At 37.8% G+C, this 19830-nt stretch overlaps 1 protein-coding gene across 3 annotated transcripts in view; it reads left to right on the top strand.

Annotated features, from left to right (window-relative positions):
• ATRNL1 (attractin like 1) overlaps positions 1–19830 on the top strand; it is a 1264546-nt gene that overhangs the window by 367837 nt on the left and 876879 nt on the right. For all 3 annotated transcript variants that reach the window (XM_019502885.1, XM_019502884.1, XM_019502883.1), the window contains exons 16-19: positions 4399–4612; positions 6977–7165; positions 12356–12574; positions 16336–16473. In XM_019502885.1, the coding sequence (XP_019358430.1) occupies positions 4399–4612; positions 6977–7165; positions 12356–12574; positions 16336–16473 (760 nt within the window). The remainder of the gene's footprint in view (positions 1–4398; positions 4613–6976; positions 7166–12355; positions 12575–16335; positions 16474–19830) is intronic.

The raw sequence follows: 19830 nt of genomic DNA on the forward strand, positions 1-19830 counted from the left end.
CTTCTGTTTGTAATCATTTCAGACTTCATCAGACCTGGATATGATAGCTCTTTTGGACCATCCTGTAACGTTCCAACAGAATCCAACTGGTCTCTGAAGCACACTGCAAATGGGCATTCTGGTATCGGAGATTTTTCAGAGAAGTTATTTGGAGGTCTCTTTACAGCTTTATCAGAGCTGTTTTAAAGAATTGTTTCAGAGCTCCCATTTACAGGACTTAGGAACGGTGTAAGATATCGTAATTACTCAAAGAAAAAAGGTTGCTTATGCTGTAGTAACTGTGGTTCTTAGCTGTGTTGTTTGCAAATCGCCAGTGAAACACCTTCCAGAGGTCATTCTTTGAAGTCTTATATCATGTAGATTCTTTTTTAGTGAAGAAACTGGTGGGTGATTTTGGTCACTTTGTCCTTTACACCTGAGCTTAGAGTGTTGTATTTTATGCGAGGTATGTGTGTGGCCCAAGTGGATTTTTAAATAGTAATTTAAACGTATTCCAATCCCACCCACACAGGATACATACACATCAGAAATGGAACACATGAAGAAGGATCAAGTGATCTATCTATCTGCTTGTCTGTCTAATACTTGCCCGCTTCTGTGGCTCCTAACCCTGAAGTAGTTGAGAGTTTACCAATCTTTTATATATTTATTCCAACAACATGACTAGTTTAAGCAAGAATCATAGTTATGATCACCATTTTAAATTAAAAATAATGTAGTCCATTTGATAGCAATACAAATTAATGGATGTAGAATTGCAATTACAAAACAGGTACTGAACACATGCAGTGGCAGTGAAAACCTCTTCACTTCAATTTTGTCCATATTCTTCAATTTAAATTAGTTTCTCCAGTGTGATTTCTTTCCCAATAGAACTACACCATGAAACAAAATCTGGAGGTGAACTCCATTAAGGTAACCATTTGTTAAAGAACTCTAATATTTAAATTTATGAATTTCCATTTTAGATAATATTTATAAAATCTAAGCTACAAAAGCCTATAAGTAAAGAATTCTTATACAATGTCAAATTTCTAAGACCAAAAAGGTATTTTATACTTAATAAATGTTAGTGTGTTCCTTCCTTGTACGTTTTGGAATGGCGAGATTTTGATATTATTTTTCAAGCGTATGATAAATACCAGTAATTACCATTTATGGTACTTGTGCATCTCATGTAAGCATTTGTGAACAATAATTTTTTTGACGTTTGGTTTTTTTTGGAACTTTGTCCATCATTAAATAAACTTAAATAAATCTGTCAAATTAATTTTGGGTGACTTCATTTAAGTTTCTAGAATTATGTTAAGGATAAACTTAATTCATTTTTTCTTGTTCAAGGGCATGACTAACTGTCTAGGCTACCTATATTTTTCTAGTTGCCTGGACAAATGAATAGATGGCTCTGTCCAGTGTGGGGCTGAATTAAACATTTTGAAAAAGGCTGTTGCATGTGCAGCTTTTATATAAAAGTGTGTAAATAATATTTGCCCGCAAAGTAATAGATAGATTTTATTGCACCACTGAATACATGGTTTTACTGAACTACTGTGCAGTGTTGTGTATGTAAGAGTTATAAAACCTTCCTCTTCATGTTTTTAAGTTAGAAGTTATTTTGGAGAATAAATGGTCTTTTATATAAATGACAAAATAAAAAAGGACTTATTTTAGATCAGTGGTTCTCAACTGGAGGGCCACGGATCCCTGGAGTGCCACAAGAGCCATTAAAGGGTGCAACACAATATTGGCCCTGTTAGATGTGCAAGCACATGCACATGATTCACAAGATAAACCCAGAGATTTTATACAGGAACCCATAGTGTTAGAAATATTTTAATCCATTGTGGACATTTTGAGTTCTTTGCAATAGAATTGCTTCATATTTTTTCTGTAGTCAAAAAAAGAAGAAAAGCTAGGTGAGAGCTGGTATATTCTGAGGTGTGCCTCGAGTTGAACAAGGGATTCCTTGAAGGTTAAAACAGTTTATAACTATTTTTCTAGGTGTATCTATAAAGTTAGTAGCTATTTTGAGTTTTGTCTTTTGAACCAGTCATGTATATATTGAGATAATAATGATTGGGGTTAATAAGTTGGGTTGGGTTGAGTTGATGTCAGTTAATAGTTAGGTTTCTTTGAGAAGTATTTAAACTAACAATATGTACTCCCATCTTTTGACATAAAATTCAAGGTATATGTATTCTCGTGTATTAGCTCCACTTCTGTGAAGCTGGCCTAGAGCAGGGTTTTCAACCTTTTAAAATCAAAGTGCCCCCAGTGGCCAGATGTGGAGCAGGGGGTGGCATGTGGCTGGACACAGAGCGGGGAGGTGGGGACAGCACACGAGTGGGCAGGAACAGAGTGCCACCACCTCCCAGGAGCAGGGCTGGGATGGGGCAGGGAAACTCAACGGGCTGGGGTGAGGGCAGCGGCACCCCTCTATGGAGTGGGGAAGCTCACCAGGCTAGTGGATGGTGGCAGTGAAGAGGGGTACCACTGCCCTTGCCCTGCTCCTGGGAGGTGGTGGTTCTCCTTCCCCGCCTGCCCCCATCTACCCCCTATGACTAAGTACCCCTGGGGGTATGTGTACCTTCGGTTGACAACCCCTGACCTAGAGCATTAGGCATGGACAGGGATTTGCCTGGGCCACCTAGGGTTAAGAAAAACACTGGCCGGGGCTGGGTGGTTGTGAATCAAGGAGTATATTTCAATTGCAACTGAGTCTGCATGGGATATGGAAGAGAGTAAAAGCTTTCCTAATTCTGGGGTCAGCTGTAGGGGGAATTATATATGTTCAATAGTTAGTAAAAGATGTTTTCAACATGAGCTCAGCAGCTGATTTCTCCATTGATTTTTAAATATTATCTAAATCTTTTATAAGCCAAATGCACATTCCTAGCTCACAAGAAATTTGATTTTTCTAAAATAATAATAATGCTATCCTGAGTGATATATAATTAAGATATCCTTTGACAGTTCTAAAAAATGTAATTCAGATTTGCCGGATACTTTTTTCCGTGGAATCAGTTTGGCATGTCTTTGGTTACCCATTATTATTATTATTATTATTATTATTATTATTATTATCTTATAATTATAGAGTATTACCAAATACCTTCTATTTTAAATAGGCCTCTAGAATTTTTAAGGAAGTAAAATGAAAAAAGTTTTAAGGATTTATAACACTTTAAGAAGATAAACTGAGATTTTTGTGAATCTTTGAAAATGAATTGTTTAAATAAAGAGCAATATTTGTCTAAATTATTTACATTATTTAGTTTAATTGAGATCTATTTGTTTTATGCAAATACACTTCTATAATTTAAGCTGTAATTCTGATAGTGATGTTCCTGTGATGAGTGTCTTCCAGAAACAAACTGAAGGAGGACATTAGGAGGACATTATGATTAAGGCACTATACTAAGATTCAGGAGATATACAGGGTTTATTTTTCAACTTTTCTAAAGCCTTCCTGGGTAATGTTGAACAAATCAGTTTATTCACTTTGTCTCTATCCCTCATCTGTAAAATAGAATCTCATGATACTTCCTTAATCCACAGAGATAATGTGAGGATAAATATATTAATGTTTGCAAGCTGCTCAGATTTTACTGTGAAGAGGGTCATTTCAATACTAAGATATATTTGTTTGAATATTCCTGTCTCTGTGATCATTATTGCAGGAATAATATAAAAATGGTAAAGAAGCACAATACTTGTGTTTATGTGGAATGCAGTTTTATTGGTGTGTACTACATATTTTTTGAGGACTAATGCACGTATACATTCACTCGTCGGGTTGTTTGACATGTAACTCTTACAATCAGCTTATAATTAAATAATAATTGTGTGGGAGGTGGTTTCTGTTAATGGAATAAACTGGTAACAGTGTTAATTTAGTTCTCACAGTTGCTAAGGGATGTCCAGCTCCTCGGCCATTATTGATAGTATAACCTTAATAGAATATTCATCCCATTTACGCCTACTGAACCTTATTTCTATGAGTTGAACCTGATTTGCATGTATTTACATTATCCATTTCCCCCAGCAGTTAATGACCATTAACATAACCATTAAAAAACCAATTTTATTTTGAGTTTTTTTAGGCTTTAGGTTTGTTTTTTTTAGATATGCTAGAGCTGACAGTGACTGAATAGAAGTATGTCAATTTTTTTAACAAAATAGGACATGCAGATTTCTTCAGCTTTCAGCAGAATAGATGAATTCAGATGAAAATTGTATTGACAAAACTATATATTTCAAAGATGTGCAAGCAGTGGGGAAATCACTATTAATTCACCCTGAATGCAGTTTTGAAGTATTGAGCTCAAGCCAAAACCAACAAGCATTATTTGTTGTATTTGACAAAGTGTTTCATGTTTTTCTCCTTTTGTTTCGTAGAAAATTTCACCTTGGGTAGGTTTACGCAAGATCAACATCTCTTATTGGGGATGGGATGATATGTCTCCTTTTACAAACACAACACTGCAGTGGCTTCCTGGAGAACCAAATGACTCTGGATTCTGTGCCTATCTAGAAAGAGCAGAGGTGGCAGGCCTGAAAGCAAACCCATGCACTGCTATGGCAGATGGTCTTGTCTGTGAAAAACCTGTTGGTGAGCAACCTTTTGTACCATAATATTGCTATTAGAATGATGGAACAATCTGTTGTTTGGGGTTGTCATATGGTACAGCAGGAACGTTGGAAAAGTTCTAGTAAATAACTGCAGGAAGGTTTTACTTTAATGTTTAAAAAAATGTGAGGCCTTTTAATCGTGGAAAAAATGGTATTTTCAAAAGCAGTATGTTTTTCTTTGAGAGCTATCCCACCTGGTATAGTGTGCATCACACCAGCTCTTTTAGCTGTGATTTCCAATAGAGAATTAATGCTGTTATGTTTGAGCTTCTAATGTGAGATGTTGTACAGCCGTTACGTTTAACAAGGCTGATGCTGCTAATATGAATTTCATTACTGAACACCACATAACTTCACAGATTCTCCATTTTAGTCGTGCAGAAGAGTTCCAAAACCAAAGCTTCTGTACATATCTTCTCTCTGGCCAATGTATGAAGGGCTCAATTCTAGCTTATAGCAGCAGAATGTAGTTTGCGACTTTAATAATGTTTATAGACTTAGCTGAGAATTTGGAAGAGAAATTGTCAGTTGTCATTCCTGGGAAAGGAGATCTACTGTTGCCTGCAGTGTTTAAAAATTAACAGATTACATTGCCACCAGAAAAATCTTCATTCTCTTGGTACAAGTTGTCCCCGTACAGGTGTTTACTGTTTTTCATGGAGGAAACATGGCCCATTCACAAGAAAAATCTTTAACTTTGTCACCTGGAGAGAGTTTCTCTTGCTAGATAAACCCCTGCATGCTTCACTCCTCCATGATCAGGAGGAGTCCAGCTGCTGCTGCTCTCCCAGCCTTCCCCAGACCGGAGTAACTGGTTGACTTCCGGAGGTCTGCGACTTCTGACTAACATTATGAAGTCTTACGTTGTCAAACATGTCAAGTTCTGTAATTAAAAGACATTCCTGCCAGATTCTTAATTTCTTATGAACAAGAAGTTTCACTCCTATTCCAAATAGCAGTGGCATTCACAAAGTAAATGTATACAGCTATCTTCTTTGTCTCTGTCCCTTACAATACTGTTTACTCTGTAGTAACAGATGCAGTAATCTGCGGGATTTTCTCTCGCTAGGAAGAGCAAACAGCTGCAGCTACATCATAAAGGTTGATGTTGGGTATCTGTGGAATTCAGATGAAAAACTCCTGTGTTAGAGTATTTTCAAAGAACAACATCTGAATCTGCACCTGTTACTGATACCAGTTTCGTTTGATATTGAACTGTTTCAGGGGTAATGGATATCAGGATACATAAGGGTACCTGGGTAAATATTTTGAGTTCAATCACTTTTTATTTGTTTTTGAGTTTTAGGGTACTGTCTTGAATTTGTGTGTACAGCGAGATAAATTCTGAATTACTGCCTCAGTTTTCACCTGTCTTTTGTGCTCCTAAATTATTTTCAGTGTTGCTGTAGCAGGGCTGAGGAAGGATGTTTATTGGCTAGATAAAAAACTTGTTTTGAATAAAGTAATACAAAAAGTACATAATAATACCTATGTGGGATTAGGTCAAATTTATCACAGAAACATTTGCAAAACCCTTTTGTTAAAGAAAAATATAACTATATATTTTTATGCTCTCTGCTTAGTTAAGAATTACAGTACTCCTGCTAGTGCTCACTTTACAGTTTTATTTTGAATAAAGCAAACAAACGGTTTTTTCCAGTACAGCTTTTCAGAGTTAGCAGAGACCACTAAGTTAGAATGCTGTTTTACAGTAAAACATGTTGGTATACTAAATGATGGGGTTTTGTTGTTGTTTTGTCTTTGTATTTGCATTGACATTCTTTATATACCCCAGGGGCAGGTTTTCATTTGACAAACAGCATGCTTATGTAAGATGCACTTAGGTAAGATGCAGAATGTTTAAAGGAAAATATATCACCGGTAAAATAAATAACTGTGGTTTATGCACTACTTAAAGAGAGCAACAGAATCAGAAGGTCACAGATTGCTATACCCGTTACAGTATGTTGAATCATAGTTTATGTAATATATGTGCAGGTAACTAAATTGGCATTACTGAGCAATGAATACTAAATTTACTTATGCTGTACATAAGTAAAATTACTATAATCTCTTTTAGATGAACTCTTTGCAGCTATTATGTGACTGAGGATGACTACACAAAGGAATATTGAGAGCTACATAGTAATTTTTGTAAAAGCTCATTTGTATTTATATACTTCACCATGAGTATGGCTTAAACTGTTCTGTGTTAAACAAGAAACCCGTCACTCTTATTTTAATAAGTGCTAGGGCATAATGTTAAAAGTAAAAAAAAAAAAAAAAAATAGACTGGGTTTGTATTAAATATATACTTTCTTTCTGTTTTTTTTTTTTTTTCCAGTTAGCCCCAATCAAAATGCTAGACCATGCAAAAAACCATGTTCCCTGAGAACTACATGTTCCAACTGCACAAGTAACGGAATGGAGTGTATGTGGTGTAGCAGTACAAAACGCTGTGTTGACTCGAATGCCTATATAATCTCCTTCCCATATGGACAGTGCCTAGAGTGGCAGACAGCCACCTGCTCTCGTAAGTATTTAAGTGGAAGGAAGACTCTTTAACAATGCATGATTAATTTTTTCACCCAATAAAGCAATAAACCTTTGAATAAAATCCCATAGCCTTAGGAAAGGAAAGTTTATTAAGATGGCATTATGTAACCTATTAATGTCAGCAGTTGATATTTTGTGCAAGTTTTGTTTATCCAGGTATAGTATTGAAGAGTTTTGATGGTAAGAATACTATTAATTCTTTTAAATCAATTCATGGTTTCTTGTCAATTCATGGTTTCTTGTTTAATATGAGGAAGAAATTCTTGGTTTTTGCACTGTATTATTTACTTCCAGAGTCACTGTTGTAACATGCAGAACAGATGCCCCTGGATGAAAATTAAATGTGGATAAAATTAAGAACCATAGCATATATTTCAGATACTCAAAAATCAGGTTGTTTAAAAAAATAAGGAGAATTCCTAAACTGCCACTTCTGGGACCCTGAGATACTTTTGTTAGCAGAACAAGAGAAGTCCACTTTCCTATCTAGGGAGAATTGTAAATTTTCAGCAAAGGGATAATGATTGCTGCAGAAATCAATTAGCTGAGTTGCTAGCAGGAACCTTGCCTATGATGCTTTTTTAAAGCATGGTTTCAGTTCTAAAAAAAGGGTCTGATTCAGGTGTGAGCTGAGGACTAGGACTGCTTGAACAAGCCTTGTTTCCATGTATGCTTCCAAACCCTGCCTTTAGACGCTGGTTCAGGGCAAGCAGGCCTTGTTAAGGATGAAGTGGTAAGGAATGATGTGTGATTTCCTCTCATTTGCAACAGAGTAGCCTATAAAGGGATTGATAATGCTGTAAATATGCAAAGGTTTTAAAGTTTGGTACATATTTTTCTTCTATAACAATTCAGGAAAGTCTTTTTGTTTGTTTCAAAATGACAAATTAAAATAAAAATGTTCCAACAAATATTAATTTTAAAATGACAGCATAAACCCACAAGACCAAAAATTTGGAGGTAAAAAGTGCCTTTGTTTTTAACAATGACATGAACTGTAGATGGAAAATTAGCTTTCACTTTGTACTTTCTGTTTTTTCCTTGGCTTGTGTTATAACTACACTTAAATAACTTGCACGTTTTGCGTATTTGAAAACAACCATGTGCCTTCTATTTGTGCAGGGATAACAAAAGTACTGTGTTTTAATTTAGTTGTCATTCAAGGCAGGTCTGTAAAATTTTATATTAAATAAACCAAATGGGATTTGCTGCATGTCAGTTCAATATCATATAGAAGCGCCTTTCCCTGAAATTGTGTTCTCTATCTAGCCAATAAAAAAAAAATTCAATTTCCATGAGCAGGCATTTTATCAGCCTTAAAGCATTTGAAATTTTGAGCAGAAAGCAAGAAAACGAATATCCAAATCTGATTTTTTGCTAATTATGTAAAAAAAAAAAAACCCCAAAAACCTCCGGGAGAGAGATATTTATTACTACTAACATATATATTTAATTAATACGGTATAAATAATATAAATAGGCTTTTCCACTTGTTAAGTATGTTTAGTTTTTATTCCTTGTTTGTTTACAGAATAGTTTTCAATTATAGCTTAATAAAAGAAATAACATGTCTACATTTAATTATTGTGTTATGACTCAGTGCTGAGTTATTTGAGTGTTTAACTCTATACCAAAGGGCAACTTGACACAAGCATTCATGGGTTAAAAGACACAAAATATCACACTGAATGAACGCAGATGAAGACTGCTAATTTATTTTCACAGCATAGAAGAGAAATGAAGAGCACTGTTCGATTGATGATATTTAGTCATTTTAAGACCTGCGTGCCAGAAAAAAAATCCTTCCACTCTTTATCACAACTTCAAAGTGTTACAGTCTGAGAATGAATTACTGGTGGCTGGGTACTCATGGCTGGCCTATAAGGGTTCAGAAAAGAGATTGTCCTCCTCCAGTATAAATCTCCCTCTACACCTTGTTGCTTTCTACTTTTGTTCTTTTCAGCTTTACAAACCATTGTAACTACATAGAACATCAAAAGTTTTTCATGTTTTGACTGCTTCCTTCTCTCTTATGAAGACCAAAGGTTGAAGGGCAGCTATTAAGTACAGGAGTTTTTGCTTGACTGCCTGCATCTCAATGGTGTCTTGGAAGTGGATCATGTGGTATTCCTGTAAAGCCAAGGCAGCTCTTTGAGACTGGTGTTGCGCATATTTCTGCAACTGCCACTGTTTACTGCATTAACCATAAGCAGGGATCCAGTCCAAAGATCTATTCCATTACTGACAATAGGCATAGACTTACCAGACTGACCCTGAAAAGATAAAAGGCAGCGCCATGTCTTCATCACGGATGATGTACAGTTGTGTCCCTCTACTTTTACAGCATTTCTGTATTCATGGCTACATTGAAAACACTGGATGTCTGCCAAGAAATTTATGGCTAGCTTTTTATTTCTTCCCCCCAGACAGTGAACACTATCCTTTCTAGCACCAGTAATGATTTTAAATGTATTCACCAGTGGAGTGTAGAGCTGTTCTGTAATAGTTGTCTTTGCATTACTTTTAGCATCCCTGCTGATTTCAGGGGGCATTATAGTCTCTTAATGTCAGTAATAGTAATATAAGCAAACACTCACAAGAATAAATTCCTCTGTCTTAAACTAAGGACGTTGCCTCAAAGAAAGTCCCTGAAAAGCATATATTTGAATGGAAACTACTTCTGAAACTGTATCTACAAAGGGACCATGTGCAACAAAATGCCAGTTCCCTCTAGCAGGTTGTTTTTGGTTTTTTTCCATCGTCGTTTCTTATTTAATATTTATAATGTTCACACAGATTATAGTCTCCGTGGTAAAGTCTATGCTCTTTCAAGTGATTGACCCTAGGCACTTTCTACCACGGAAGTGTGTGCACCTTATTCATCTAAGTTTGGAAGGATGCCCATATGATGTTCATGTGCCTTTCAGCTCTTGGTGTTTGTCACCAAAGGCATAAAGGGTGGAATGCACCTACCAGCTCAAAGTGGAGCTTTCTGCTGCCTTCATTAAGTGCATAGGAACACATTTTTGTACAGCTTTGACTTTTTTTATAGCTTGCTTGACTAGTTATCTAGTTCAGTGCAGTTAATATTACTTTGCTGCTCTTTGGCAATCTGCGAGACTATTTTTAGTAAAATAGTTACTTTGGGTGTCTGTACACGAATGATCAGAGCCTGGGAAATGAGCAGGAACAATTGGAAGTCCTTACGCAGTCATAAAACTACGATGTGACTGGAATAAGAGACGTGGTGGGATAGCTCAAATGATTTGAGTACAGTCATAGATGGGTACAAACTGTTCAGGAAGGACGGGCAGGAGAGAAGAGGAGGAGAAGTTGATTTTTATGTAAAAGAGCTGTATGATTCCTCAGAGCTCCAGTGTGAAAATGGAGATAGGCCTGTTGACAGTCTCTGTTTAGGGTCAGAAGGGAGAGCAACAAGGGTGATGTTGTGATGGGGGTCTGTTGTAGACCACCAAACCAGGAGAATGAGGTGCAAGTAGTTCTTCCTAATATCTAACCTAAACCTATCCTCCCTCAGCTTGTGGCCATTGCTTCTGGTGACCCCAAGGGGGGCCCTGGTGAACAGAGTTTCCCTAAGTCCCTGGACCTGTCTGTGCCCTGCAACCTGGCTAGCTACTATGTGCTCTGCAGGCTCTTTGTATAGGGTTGCACTGTGGCAGTGGGAAGATCACACGTCTGATGATGTGAGGGAGAGTTGGCTTGGTGCCAGAACTGCTCCCTGGGCAAGTAGAGTTCAGGGGTTAGAAAGTTTGTCCACAGAGAACAGGAGGGTAGGGAAGGGGGCACTATATCCTGGGAAGCTGGAGGACTGCATCTTGGCTGTCTCATTTTTGGGGAGTGGCCACACGTTAATGGAATATGAGCTGGGTACGAGAGATCAGAGAGAAACCTGCCCTGGAGTGGTTTAACCTTAGAGTGCCTAAAGTGTGCTTAAAGCTAGTTCCAGTTGTTAATGTGTGGATAATTCATGGGTTAAAAGGCCCAGAAGCTGCCTAAAATTAACGTGTAACAAGTCCACTTATGTTATGGGGGTTTTTTTTTACTCCCACTTCTAATAGAAGTCTGTTCCAGAACCTCACTCCTCTGAGAGTTATAAATCTTATAATTTCCAATCTAAACTTTTCATAGCAAGTTTTTACCTTTTTTTTTTTTTCTTTTTCTTGTGCTAGTGTTTTCCATATCATAAATAGCTCTTCTCACACTTCATTCCCCTGACGATGCTAATGGACCCTCTCTGTACATGCTCTAGTTTGAATTAATCCTTGAGCATCACTGACCAGAAGGGTACACAGTATTCCAGATGAGTTTTAACCGGTTCAGTGTACGTTAATACTTTTCTGTTTCTAAAGGAAATGCCTTTTCTGATCCATCCTTAGCATTTGCTTATTTCATGATTTCACCACAGTGTTGGCTTAGTCATCTGGTGATTGGCTGATGCACTTTCCTCTTCCACTCCCATGCCAACTGCTGAAACCTCCTTAGCCTGACGAAGGTTTTTTGAACCCAAACGCTTGCTTAATAATTGTTTTCCAACTATTTAAGTTGGTCTAATAAAAGATATCAGATTCACCCAAAGAACCTTGTCTGCGCGTGTGTAAAGCACTGCTGGATCTGGGGAAAAAGAAGTTAATTCCTCTGTTGGGTGTTGATAGCAATAGTTGAAATTTGATTTTTCTGCTTTGTTCTCCTTTCATAGTCTCAAGACTTCCCCTCTTTGCCTGTGGTATAATCCTCATGTGGCTTCCATGACTATTTGGTTCAGTGATGCATGGGACATCCTCTTACTGTAGAGAAACATACTACCAATAACACAAAATATATGTGGATTTAGCATAAGTATTGGAATGGATTTTGTGTGCGCACAAATTGTAGTACTCAGTTTTCTGTGTACTTATTTTATTTTTGTTTTTCTTTTATTGCTATAACCTTTTTTGGTAGCAACATTCATTTACCTGTCTCTCAAAATCATAATTTGGTTCCAAACAAATTATGGAAGCATTCTTACTAAAATATTTTGGGAATGGTAATAGTCTGTGAAAAGAAGAAATTTTAATGGAAACTACATCTTGAGCTGAAGCAGAAATGTGCTACACTTGATTTAAAAAAAACCAAAACTTGTGTTATTTTTATGCTATCTGAAATACAGCTCAAAACTGCTCTGGATTGAGGACCTGTGGGCAGTGTTTGGAGCAGCCTGGATGTGGATGGTGCAATGATCCCAGTAATACAGGAAAAGGGCAGTGTTTGGAAGGATCTTCCAGAGGACCAGTGAAGCCTGCCGGGGTGCACTCTCATGAAATGGTCCTTGAAACTAGTCTGTGCTCAAAAGAGAAAAATTATGAATGGTCTTTCATTCATTGTCCAGGTAAAACCTACAGATTTGTTTTATTTTGTCTCTTTTTTCTTTATTTGAAGGTATCCCTATAAGAATGCAAATGAACTAGAAGGCGTAGGTTAGTGATGAGTAGCTGATTATCTCTGATATAAAAATGTCACACCAGAAGGTATCAAATGTGACGTTTTAAAAATAATCAGGCTTTGCTTGTGTTCCAGTTTTATGAAAAAAGAAACAAATGCAACAAAAATTCACATTTGGAAATAATTCTACACCTGCTAATTTAGCAATTGAAATTTGGTTCCCATTTGCTACGGCACATTTTTTCCAAAAAGCTTTCTGTGAAAAGATTGAGACATAGTTGTACAGGCTCATGTAAGAAGAAATGTTAATGCAGCCCCTTTAATTTACTATAGAGGATCCTAATAAATGTGTAATTATGATTGTGTGTACACTATTCAAGTTGTTCTGCTGTTAAACTAAGCTTCATAGCATCTATGAAGCATCTAAATGTGGCAAGTTTTATTTATATATATAAATGGCCTATCTGTCTATCTATAGACCATGTTTGTGGTATCAATACCTTATAGCAACAGAACTCTGAAATATCAAGCTGGCTATGTTACTAGGTTAAAATGAACAATAAATATCTTTTAAATATAAATGTAAGTCTGTTTAATATATTTTATGAAAATGGGAAGCAACCCAGGACAGTAAAAACTTGCACTGAGATGTTAGCTGGCGTGCAAAGATAGATGCCCTGTACCAGCCCACTCTGGAAGTTAACTGCACAGATATCTGGTTACAGAATTTACAGCTGCTGAAGCAAGAGAACATTATAAACTCAAGAGGTTTAATAGCTTCAGAGCCAAGCCTGGCATTGGTTGTTAAAGCATTCTCAATTCTAAGTGAGCTCTTAAAACCCGTTAACTCTACAGTGAGAATCCATTTAATTTATCTAGCTATGGTGTTAGTCTTTAGAGTATATAAATGATAAGCTCAAATTACAAAAAAAGGATCTTTGAAATTAGATTTTCAGTCGATTTTAATTTTCTATTTCCCTCTATTCTCCCCCCCGTCCCCCAGATGTCCCTTTAATTTTTTTAATCCGTTTCCCTTGCCTTATTTTCTTCAGTACCTGTTATTAGGGGAGGGCTCTTGAATACAAGGTGTGTTTGGAGCTGGGCTCTGTGAACATTTATACAAGGGGCTTATCACTATCTATTTTTTTCAGACCAATCCAGAATCAGGGGTTCAGGAGCTAACGAACAGAGTGTCTCCGACTATCCAAAAATGTTACCTTAAGTAAAGTGTAATGGGCACTTCTGCCTATATGTCTGCCTATTCCATCATTGTAGTTCCTTTGTTTTAAAAACGCCTTTGAATGTAGAGAGGTAATGTTATTTTCCTCATCTAGAAGCCGGACGCAGAAATGATAACTTATTAAAGGCCACGTAGGAGCTTGTAGCAGTGGCAGGTGCTTTGCCCAGCCTTAGCCAAAAGGTCATCCTTATAATTGGCTTCTGGTAACTGGTCCAGCTCCCATTGTGGGCAGTTGTGTCTTGGGCAAGCTGTGTTTTATCATTTGGTCTCAATTTAGAAACCCTAATTAGAGGAAGGAACAATATTCCAGATTTGGGGCAATGAGTGCTTGGTGCTGTGTTGGCTGGTGTTCAGTGGAGGGGAATGTATGTTGAATCAGTAATTTAGAAGACATATTTCTTCTGTTACTAAACTTATCAAGTAGAAGAGAAGAATCCAATACATTCTGTTTTTAGAACTGGAGCACAGAAACTTTCTATTAAATTAGGACCTAACCTGTGGATGGGCAAAATACGGCCCATGGGCCAGATCCTGCTCACCAAGTGATTGTATCCAGTCTGTAGGTGCCAAGTGGGTGGAAGGTGACCAGAGCAGTGCAACATGGGTAGCAGGAGGAGGAGCCAGTGGAGGCAGGGGGAACCAACCAGTACCCAGACAGTCCTGCCAGGAAGCTGCATCTAGTGCCAAGGCCAGGGCTATTGGTGGGCATGGGTGAGTGTGGGTGCCCCTGAGCGGGAGCAAGTGGGGTTCAGTCCCATGCAGAGTGCCATGGGGACAGCTGTGGGCCAGATGGGGTGGGGGCATCAGGGTGGCTTTCACTGCACAGGCAAATTCTGCTGCATGTGTTCCCGCCTGGCTCCCAGGACCTACCATGTGGGCAGTCTGTCCACACATGAGCACACACCTCATATACTTACCCACACAATATAGAAGAGTAAGACATTATTTTGAGCTATTATGCAATTGCCTCTATATACACTATTAAAAAGAAAACCATAAATCAGGACAAAAATTATTTTTTGAAATAAAATTAGTTACAGTGAATGTTTGAATTTTTTTTTTTTTTTAAAGAATCTGATTTGTTTCTATAATTTGTTAAAATGAGATCTTCTGAAAGATTTTATGTATGCAGCCTTCAACAGCTCGCCATACTTGTTAAGTGGCCCGCCAGCCAAAATAGTTGCCTACTGTTGCCCTAACCCTTAAGTTTTTATCATGTTACTCAAAGTGTTATCTCCTTCATGCTAGCACTTCTAACATCTTCCTCATTTGAAAGGCAGTTTTTGTTTTTTCAGTTACTATTTCATCTACAGAAGATAGCGCTATCCATGTGGATTTCAGAAGTGTATGTTTAGGTGGTATCAGTATTTTGGTGCCAGTATTTTGTGGATGTGGCTTTACACAGCTTCTCACAGAGATCTTATCTGTTGAAAAGGAGAGAGGATAAGCTTTATCTTTTCAGACTTCACATATAAGGGCTCTCGGAAAAGAGAAAACATTTCCTATCCAGTCTTTGGCATACGTTTGTATAACTGCTGTGGTCTTGCCCAAAGACCAACAGCATTCAGGAATTGACTGTTTTGGAGACAGCTCAACTAGTTGAGTGTTGAGGTTCCCATGTGCTCTCATCTGTAAAGAGGGTACATATCAACACCACTAGCTTTCTCTCCTTCCCTCTTCCTGTTTCTGATGAGTCTTGACTTAAGGGGTGCAGTACGCTGCAAGAGCCGTATGCTTTATGTCCTTTTGTTGCATGGTCAGCACTACTTTTTCCATACATTTGCCTAAGGAAAAGCAGGTTGGCATTTAGCTTGTTTGCAAGATTGGTAGAATCTAGTGCAGGTTTCCTGAAAACCTGTTGTACTATTGTGTGCTTTTAGGTGTTGCGGGCAGTGGCAATACTAATGGTCCTTGTTTCACCTGCAAAGATGAGCAGAGTTTGGAGTCATTTCAGATGATCTTCTTGTCACTTAGAGCTTTCGGGGCCAAACCTGTTCAAAGAAACTGGGATGGGCCATAGTTTGTTGTATTAGTAGATTCCACTGATATTTCGTTGTTTTTGTCTAGCACAGTAGAATGTGAGCTCTTTATAATTGGTGGCATTTAGGGAAAGCAATTAAAGTTAATCATCTGGCTGACTGTATGACTGGTTTTTAAAGTAACTTGATAGAGTTTATGGCAAAGGAGGAGGCAACTTTTAAAGATAGGAACTGCATTTAGTTAGTAAAAGCGAGTCAAAGGTTGTTCTCTTGTTCCTTAAACCATCAAATGACCATATACTCAACATTTCTACGGTGTTGAGAATTTATATTTTGTAACAATCCTGTTTTAACTTGGTGTCATGTTATTTTATATATACACAAATTGGACTCTTAAGTCTGAAACGTTCAGAATTGTTGTGGTCACTTAGTAACAGCTTTATTCTCAGAACCGAAATGGTAATGGCTGTTTCAATTTTTATATTCCAGCTTGCCAGTGTAATGGACACAGCACCTGCATTAATGGCAACGTTTGTGATCAATGTAAAAATCTAACAACAGGAAAACAATGTGAAACATGCATGCCAGGATATTATGGAGATCCAACAAATGGAGGACAGTGTACAGGTATGTATCTTATCAGGGAAAAAGAAATTCTTCCTTTTAAGAGATACCGTCATTCTTGTAAAATGATTTTTTATCAATTGCTAAAATATTCATTTGGCAGACTAAATGGTCTGAGCAACTAAACTAGAGATTTGGAGTCCAGATTCAGCTTTCTTAGTGAACCTTCACATTCAGAAATATTATGAAAGAATTATAATTTTATATACAAGCACTTTAGGGCTAGGCTGTGGCTTTAACACTCCAGGCAGGAGACAAATGCTGTGCAATGACAGTAACGTCTGAAAGTACCGTGGCTAAGGTTGGTAGCACATCTTAGGACAGATGAGGGAGTATACCCTTACCTACCTTTTCATAGTGTCAGCTGCCAGCGTGGCTGCTGAAACGCTGCTGTCCTTCTGTGCCTGGAGTCTGATAGGGCCTGGCACCTACAGAGCATCTTAGCGAGTAGTGTGACAAGTGCCTTGTGCTCTGCCCCCTTTCTTGTGCACCTATGAAGGACTGAGTCAAATTTAATCTCACTAAATTTGCTTTAACTTGTAGGAGGCTTTCCACATTGAAAGATAATCATCTTGCAACATGTTCATTCTAAAGAGTAAAATAAAACAGCTGTTGTTTTTTTTTTATAAAGTGAATTCCTTCTCCAAATAGCGACAGTTTAAGAATGCCAACTTGCTCAACAGATCTGCTGTCTGCATGTGTTCAGAGTCATATCAGTTGGTTTTAGTGCTTTCTACCTTTGTTGTCACTCAGGAGCCAGCACAGCTGAGACCACGAGTGAGCAGGACTCTCCTCCCTTCTGTGAATAAGTAATGAATCTGTTTACTATGTTCCAGTCTGTTGCATCTGGTCTTATCCTGTTGAAAGCAGTAGGGCTCCAGAGGTGTCAGCGAGATTATAATTTGAAGAGAGCAGAGAATGCACCAGAGCAACAAAGGGCTTCTCTGCAGAACCTCTAGTTTCAGTGATGATGATGCACAGGAAAGAAAGAATCTGGTTTTCAAAGCTTTATCTGCTGGGCTGCCTGCCTGGGAGAAAGATATGTTTAAACTGAAGCTGTGTGACATGGTCATTACAGGGCAAAAAGCATGCAGTTTTAACAATCAGCATATTTAGAAATAAAGGTGCATTTTTAAGAGCTTCTGAAACCGTATCCTTATGCCACTAAAATTGCTGTTTAGATTGCTAACTCCTTGGGTTAAAGGAACCACATCATCTTCTGTTTTGTACAGTACCAAAATCACTATTGGCTTTACATTGTACACCTTCATTCATAGATATAGAAGACAATAAATGTAGAAACACAGTCTCTTTCCCTGATCTGAGGGATGCATGATTTTATCTTGGCCTACATGATGGGATGGTGGTTTGGCATAAAGTTGGTTTTGTTGCTGGTTTGGCTTGGCCCTCATAATTCACTGGTGGTTTCCCCACATAGGCAGTGCAGCCTTTCCATAATTTTGTTTTAAGATTTTATAGGTAATGTGCTATAAATGCTTGTTGGTTTGGTAACAAGTCAGTTTGAAAATATACAGTAATAGCTGATTAAAATCCATGAACAGGCTCCTGTTGTCTTACTAATACTTGGTTTGAACAGAAGAGCCCAGTCTGATAAAGGTTACAAGTAACCCTATTTTACTGAGTCTGTTTAGTTCTGTAATTACACTGGAGGATTCCCTGTTGGAATGAGTTTTTTTTATTCCAAATGGCATTTGCATATTGCCCCTGGGCTGTTTTCTCCCTTGCACTAGTGATTTTAAAGCCTGTAATGTCTCCTCCTATATTTAAAATACGGAGATATTTTTAACCCCAGCAGTAGTTAAATTGGAGGAAGGAGGCTCAGTCTGGCAGCTGGAAATATATATAAATGTGCAGGTGACATTTATGCCCTGTAGCCATGACGATTATTTTAGAGGACTCTTACTCCTCAAGGGATATTAACTCTCTGAAGGGCTCACCTCTGCCTCAACAGATTAACAGGTTACATGAAACTGCACATCTGGTAAACCTAAGCACAGCGTGCTGAAAATATGTGCAAGGGGATGGAAAGATTAATGTCTACCCTTATTGACAGTTGCACATTTTCCTTGTGCTTTATGAAGCTTTAAATAATTCTTAATAGTTCTCTTATTTCCTGAAGTTGACAAAATGCTCTTTTGCTGTCTACAGCACCTTTATGGCAAAGTGATGTATTAAAGTAGCTTTTATTCTTTAGGGACACATTAGCTATCTAACCAAATAAGCATTCCATCACCTTTAGTGAATTATGTGTAATGCAATAATGGCTAAAATCAATTTATAAGACCTGTAAAATTATAAATTTGACCACGTGTTTCTGCAGCCTGAGTTATGTATTATGGAGGGAGTTCTTTTTTTATTGGTAGACATGATTTTAAAAAGGGCTATATAGGATTTGAAATGCTTTAAAATTAAGATGATCATTATTGCGAGACTTTCTATACATTTTTGGTCGGAGTACTATATTTTCAAGATTATACCCTGTAATACTGCTGCAGCCTTTGTGTGTGTTGATATTTTTCAGCATTATACATTTCTAAATTTCCTCTGACATCATGAATGTGTTGCCCTTTGTGCCTGTTATATTGGCTGCCAAATTGGGGCCCATTGATCCATAGGTGATCTGTGGAGAGAAGGCAGGTCACTGATGATGATGACAGAATAGCTCCAACAGGGAATGGGAATCCCATAGTGGCAGGCAGTATGCTAAGAAAAGTTGCATCCCTTCTCCAGAAGAAGCAACAAACTCAAGAGAAGATGGAAAATCAGTGAAGAGAAGAACAGCATGATGGTTAACAAGCATCCTTTCCAAAACATGTTTTTTAATTGCTGGTGTATTTGCTTGTTTCTTTAAGCTTTTGAATTTTTGGGGGGGAGACAGTTATCAGAAATGAGAGGCGAGGAAGATGAAGAGTACTTCAAGAAGGGAAGAGACAAAATATTTATTACAGTACTCCAAAATGTATCTGTATTACTTTAATATATTCCCTTTAATCAATTTCGGAAGCTGCAACAGGGCTGTTGTGTGATCCTCAACTGGAAAGGATGTGGAGTAGTAAGAGGTTGCACAGGATGATCACAAATGGGTGGGAAATTGTTATACATGGGGTGGGGATGGAGACCCTATCTCCTTGTATATTTATTACATACAGTATAAACCGGTCTCTTGTCAATGTTTTGGCAGGAGTATTTGTGTGTTGCAGTGCATTCTGTAATTGGAAGTTCAGAACACCACAGAAAACTCTGAGCCCAGAGCTCAGTCTGAGCTGTTGAACTGGGATGGGAAAATGCTTAGGGCAATCACCCCGTGTGTGTGTGTGTGTGTGTGTGTGTGTGTGTGTG

The sequence above is a fragment of the Gavialis gangeticus genome, unplaced genomic scaffold (assembly GCF_001723915.1).
Source record: "Gavialis gangeticus isolate Ggan-Ray unplaced genomic scaffold, GavGan_comp1, whole genome shotgun sequence".
Classification (NCBI taxonomy): domain Eukaryota; kingdom Metazoa; phylum Chordata; order Crocodylia; family Gavialidae; genus Gavialis; species Gavialis gangeticus.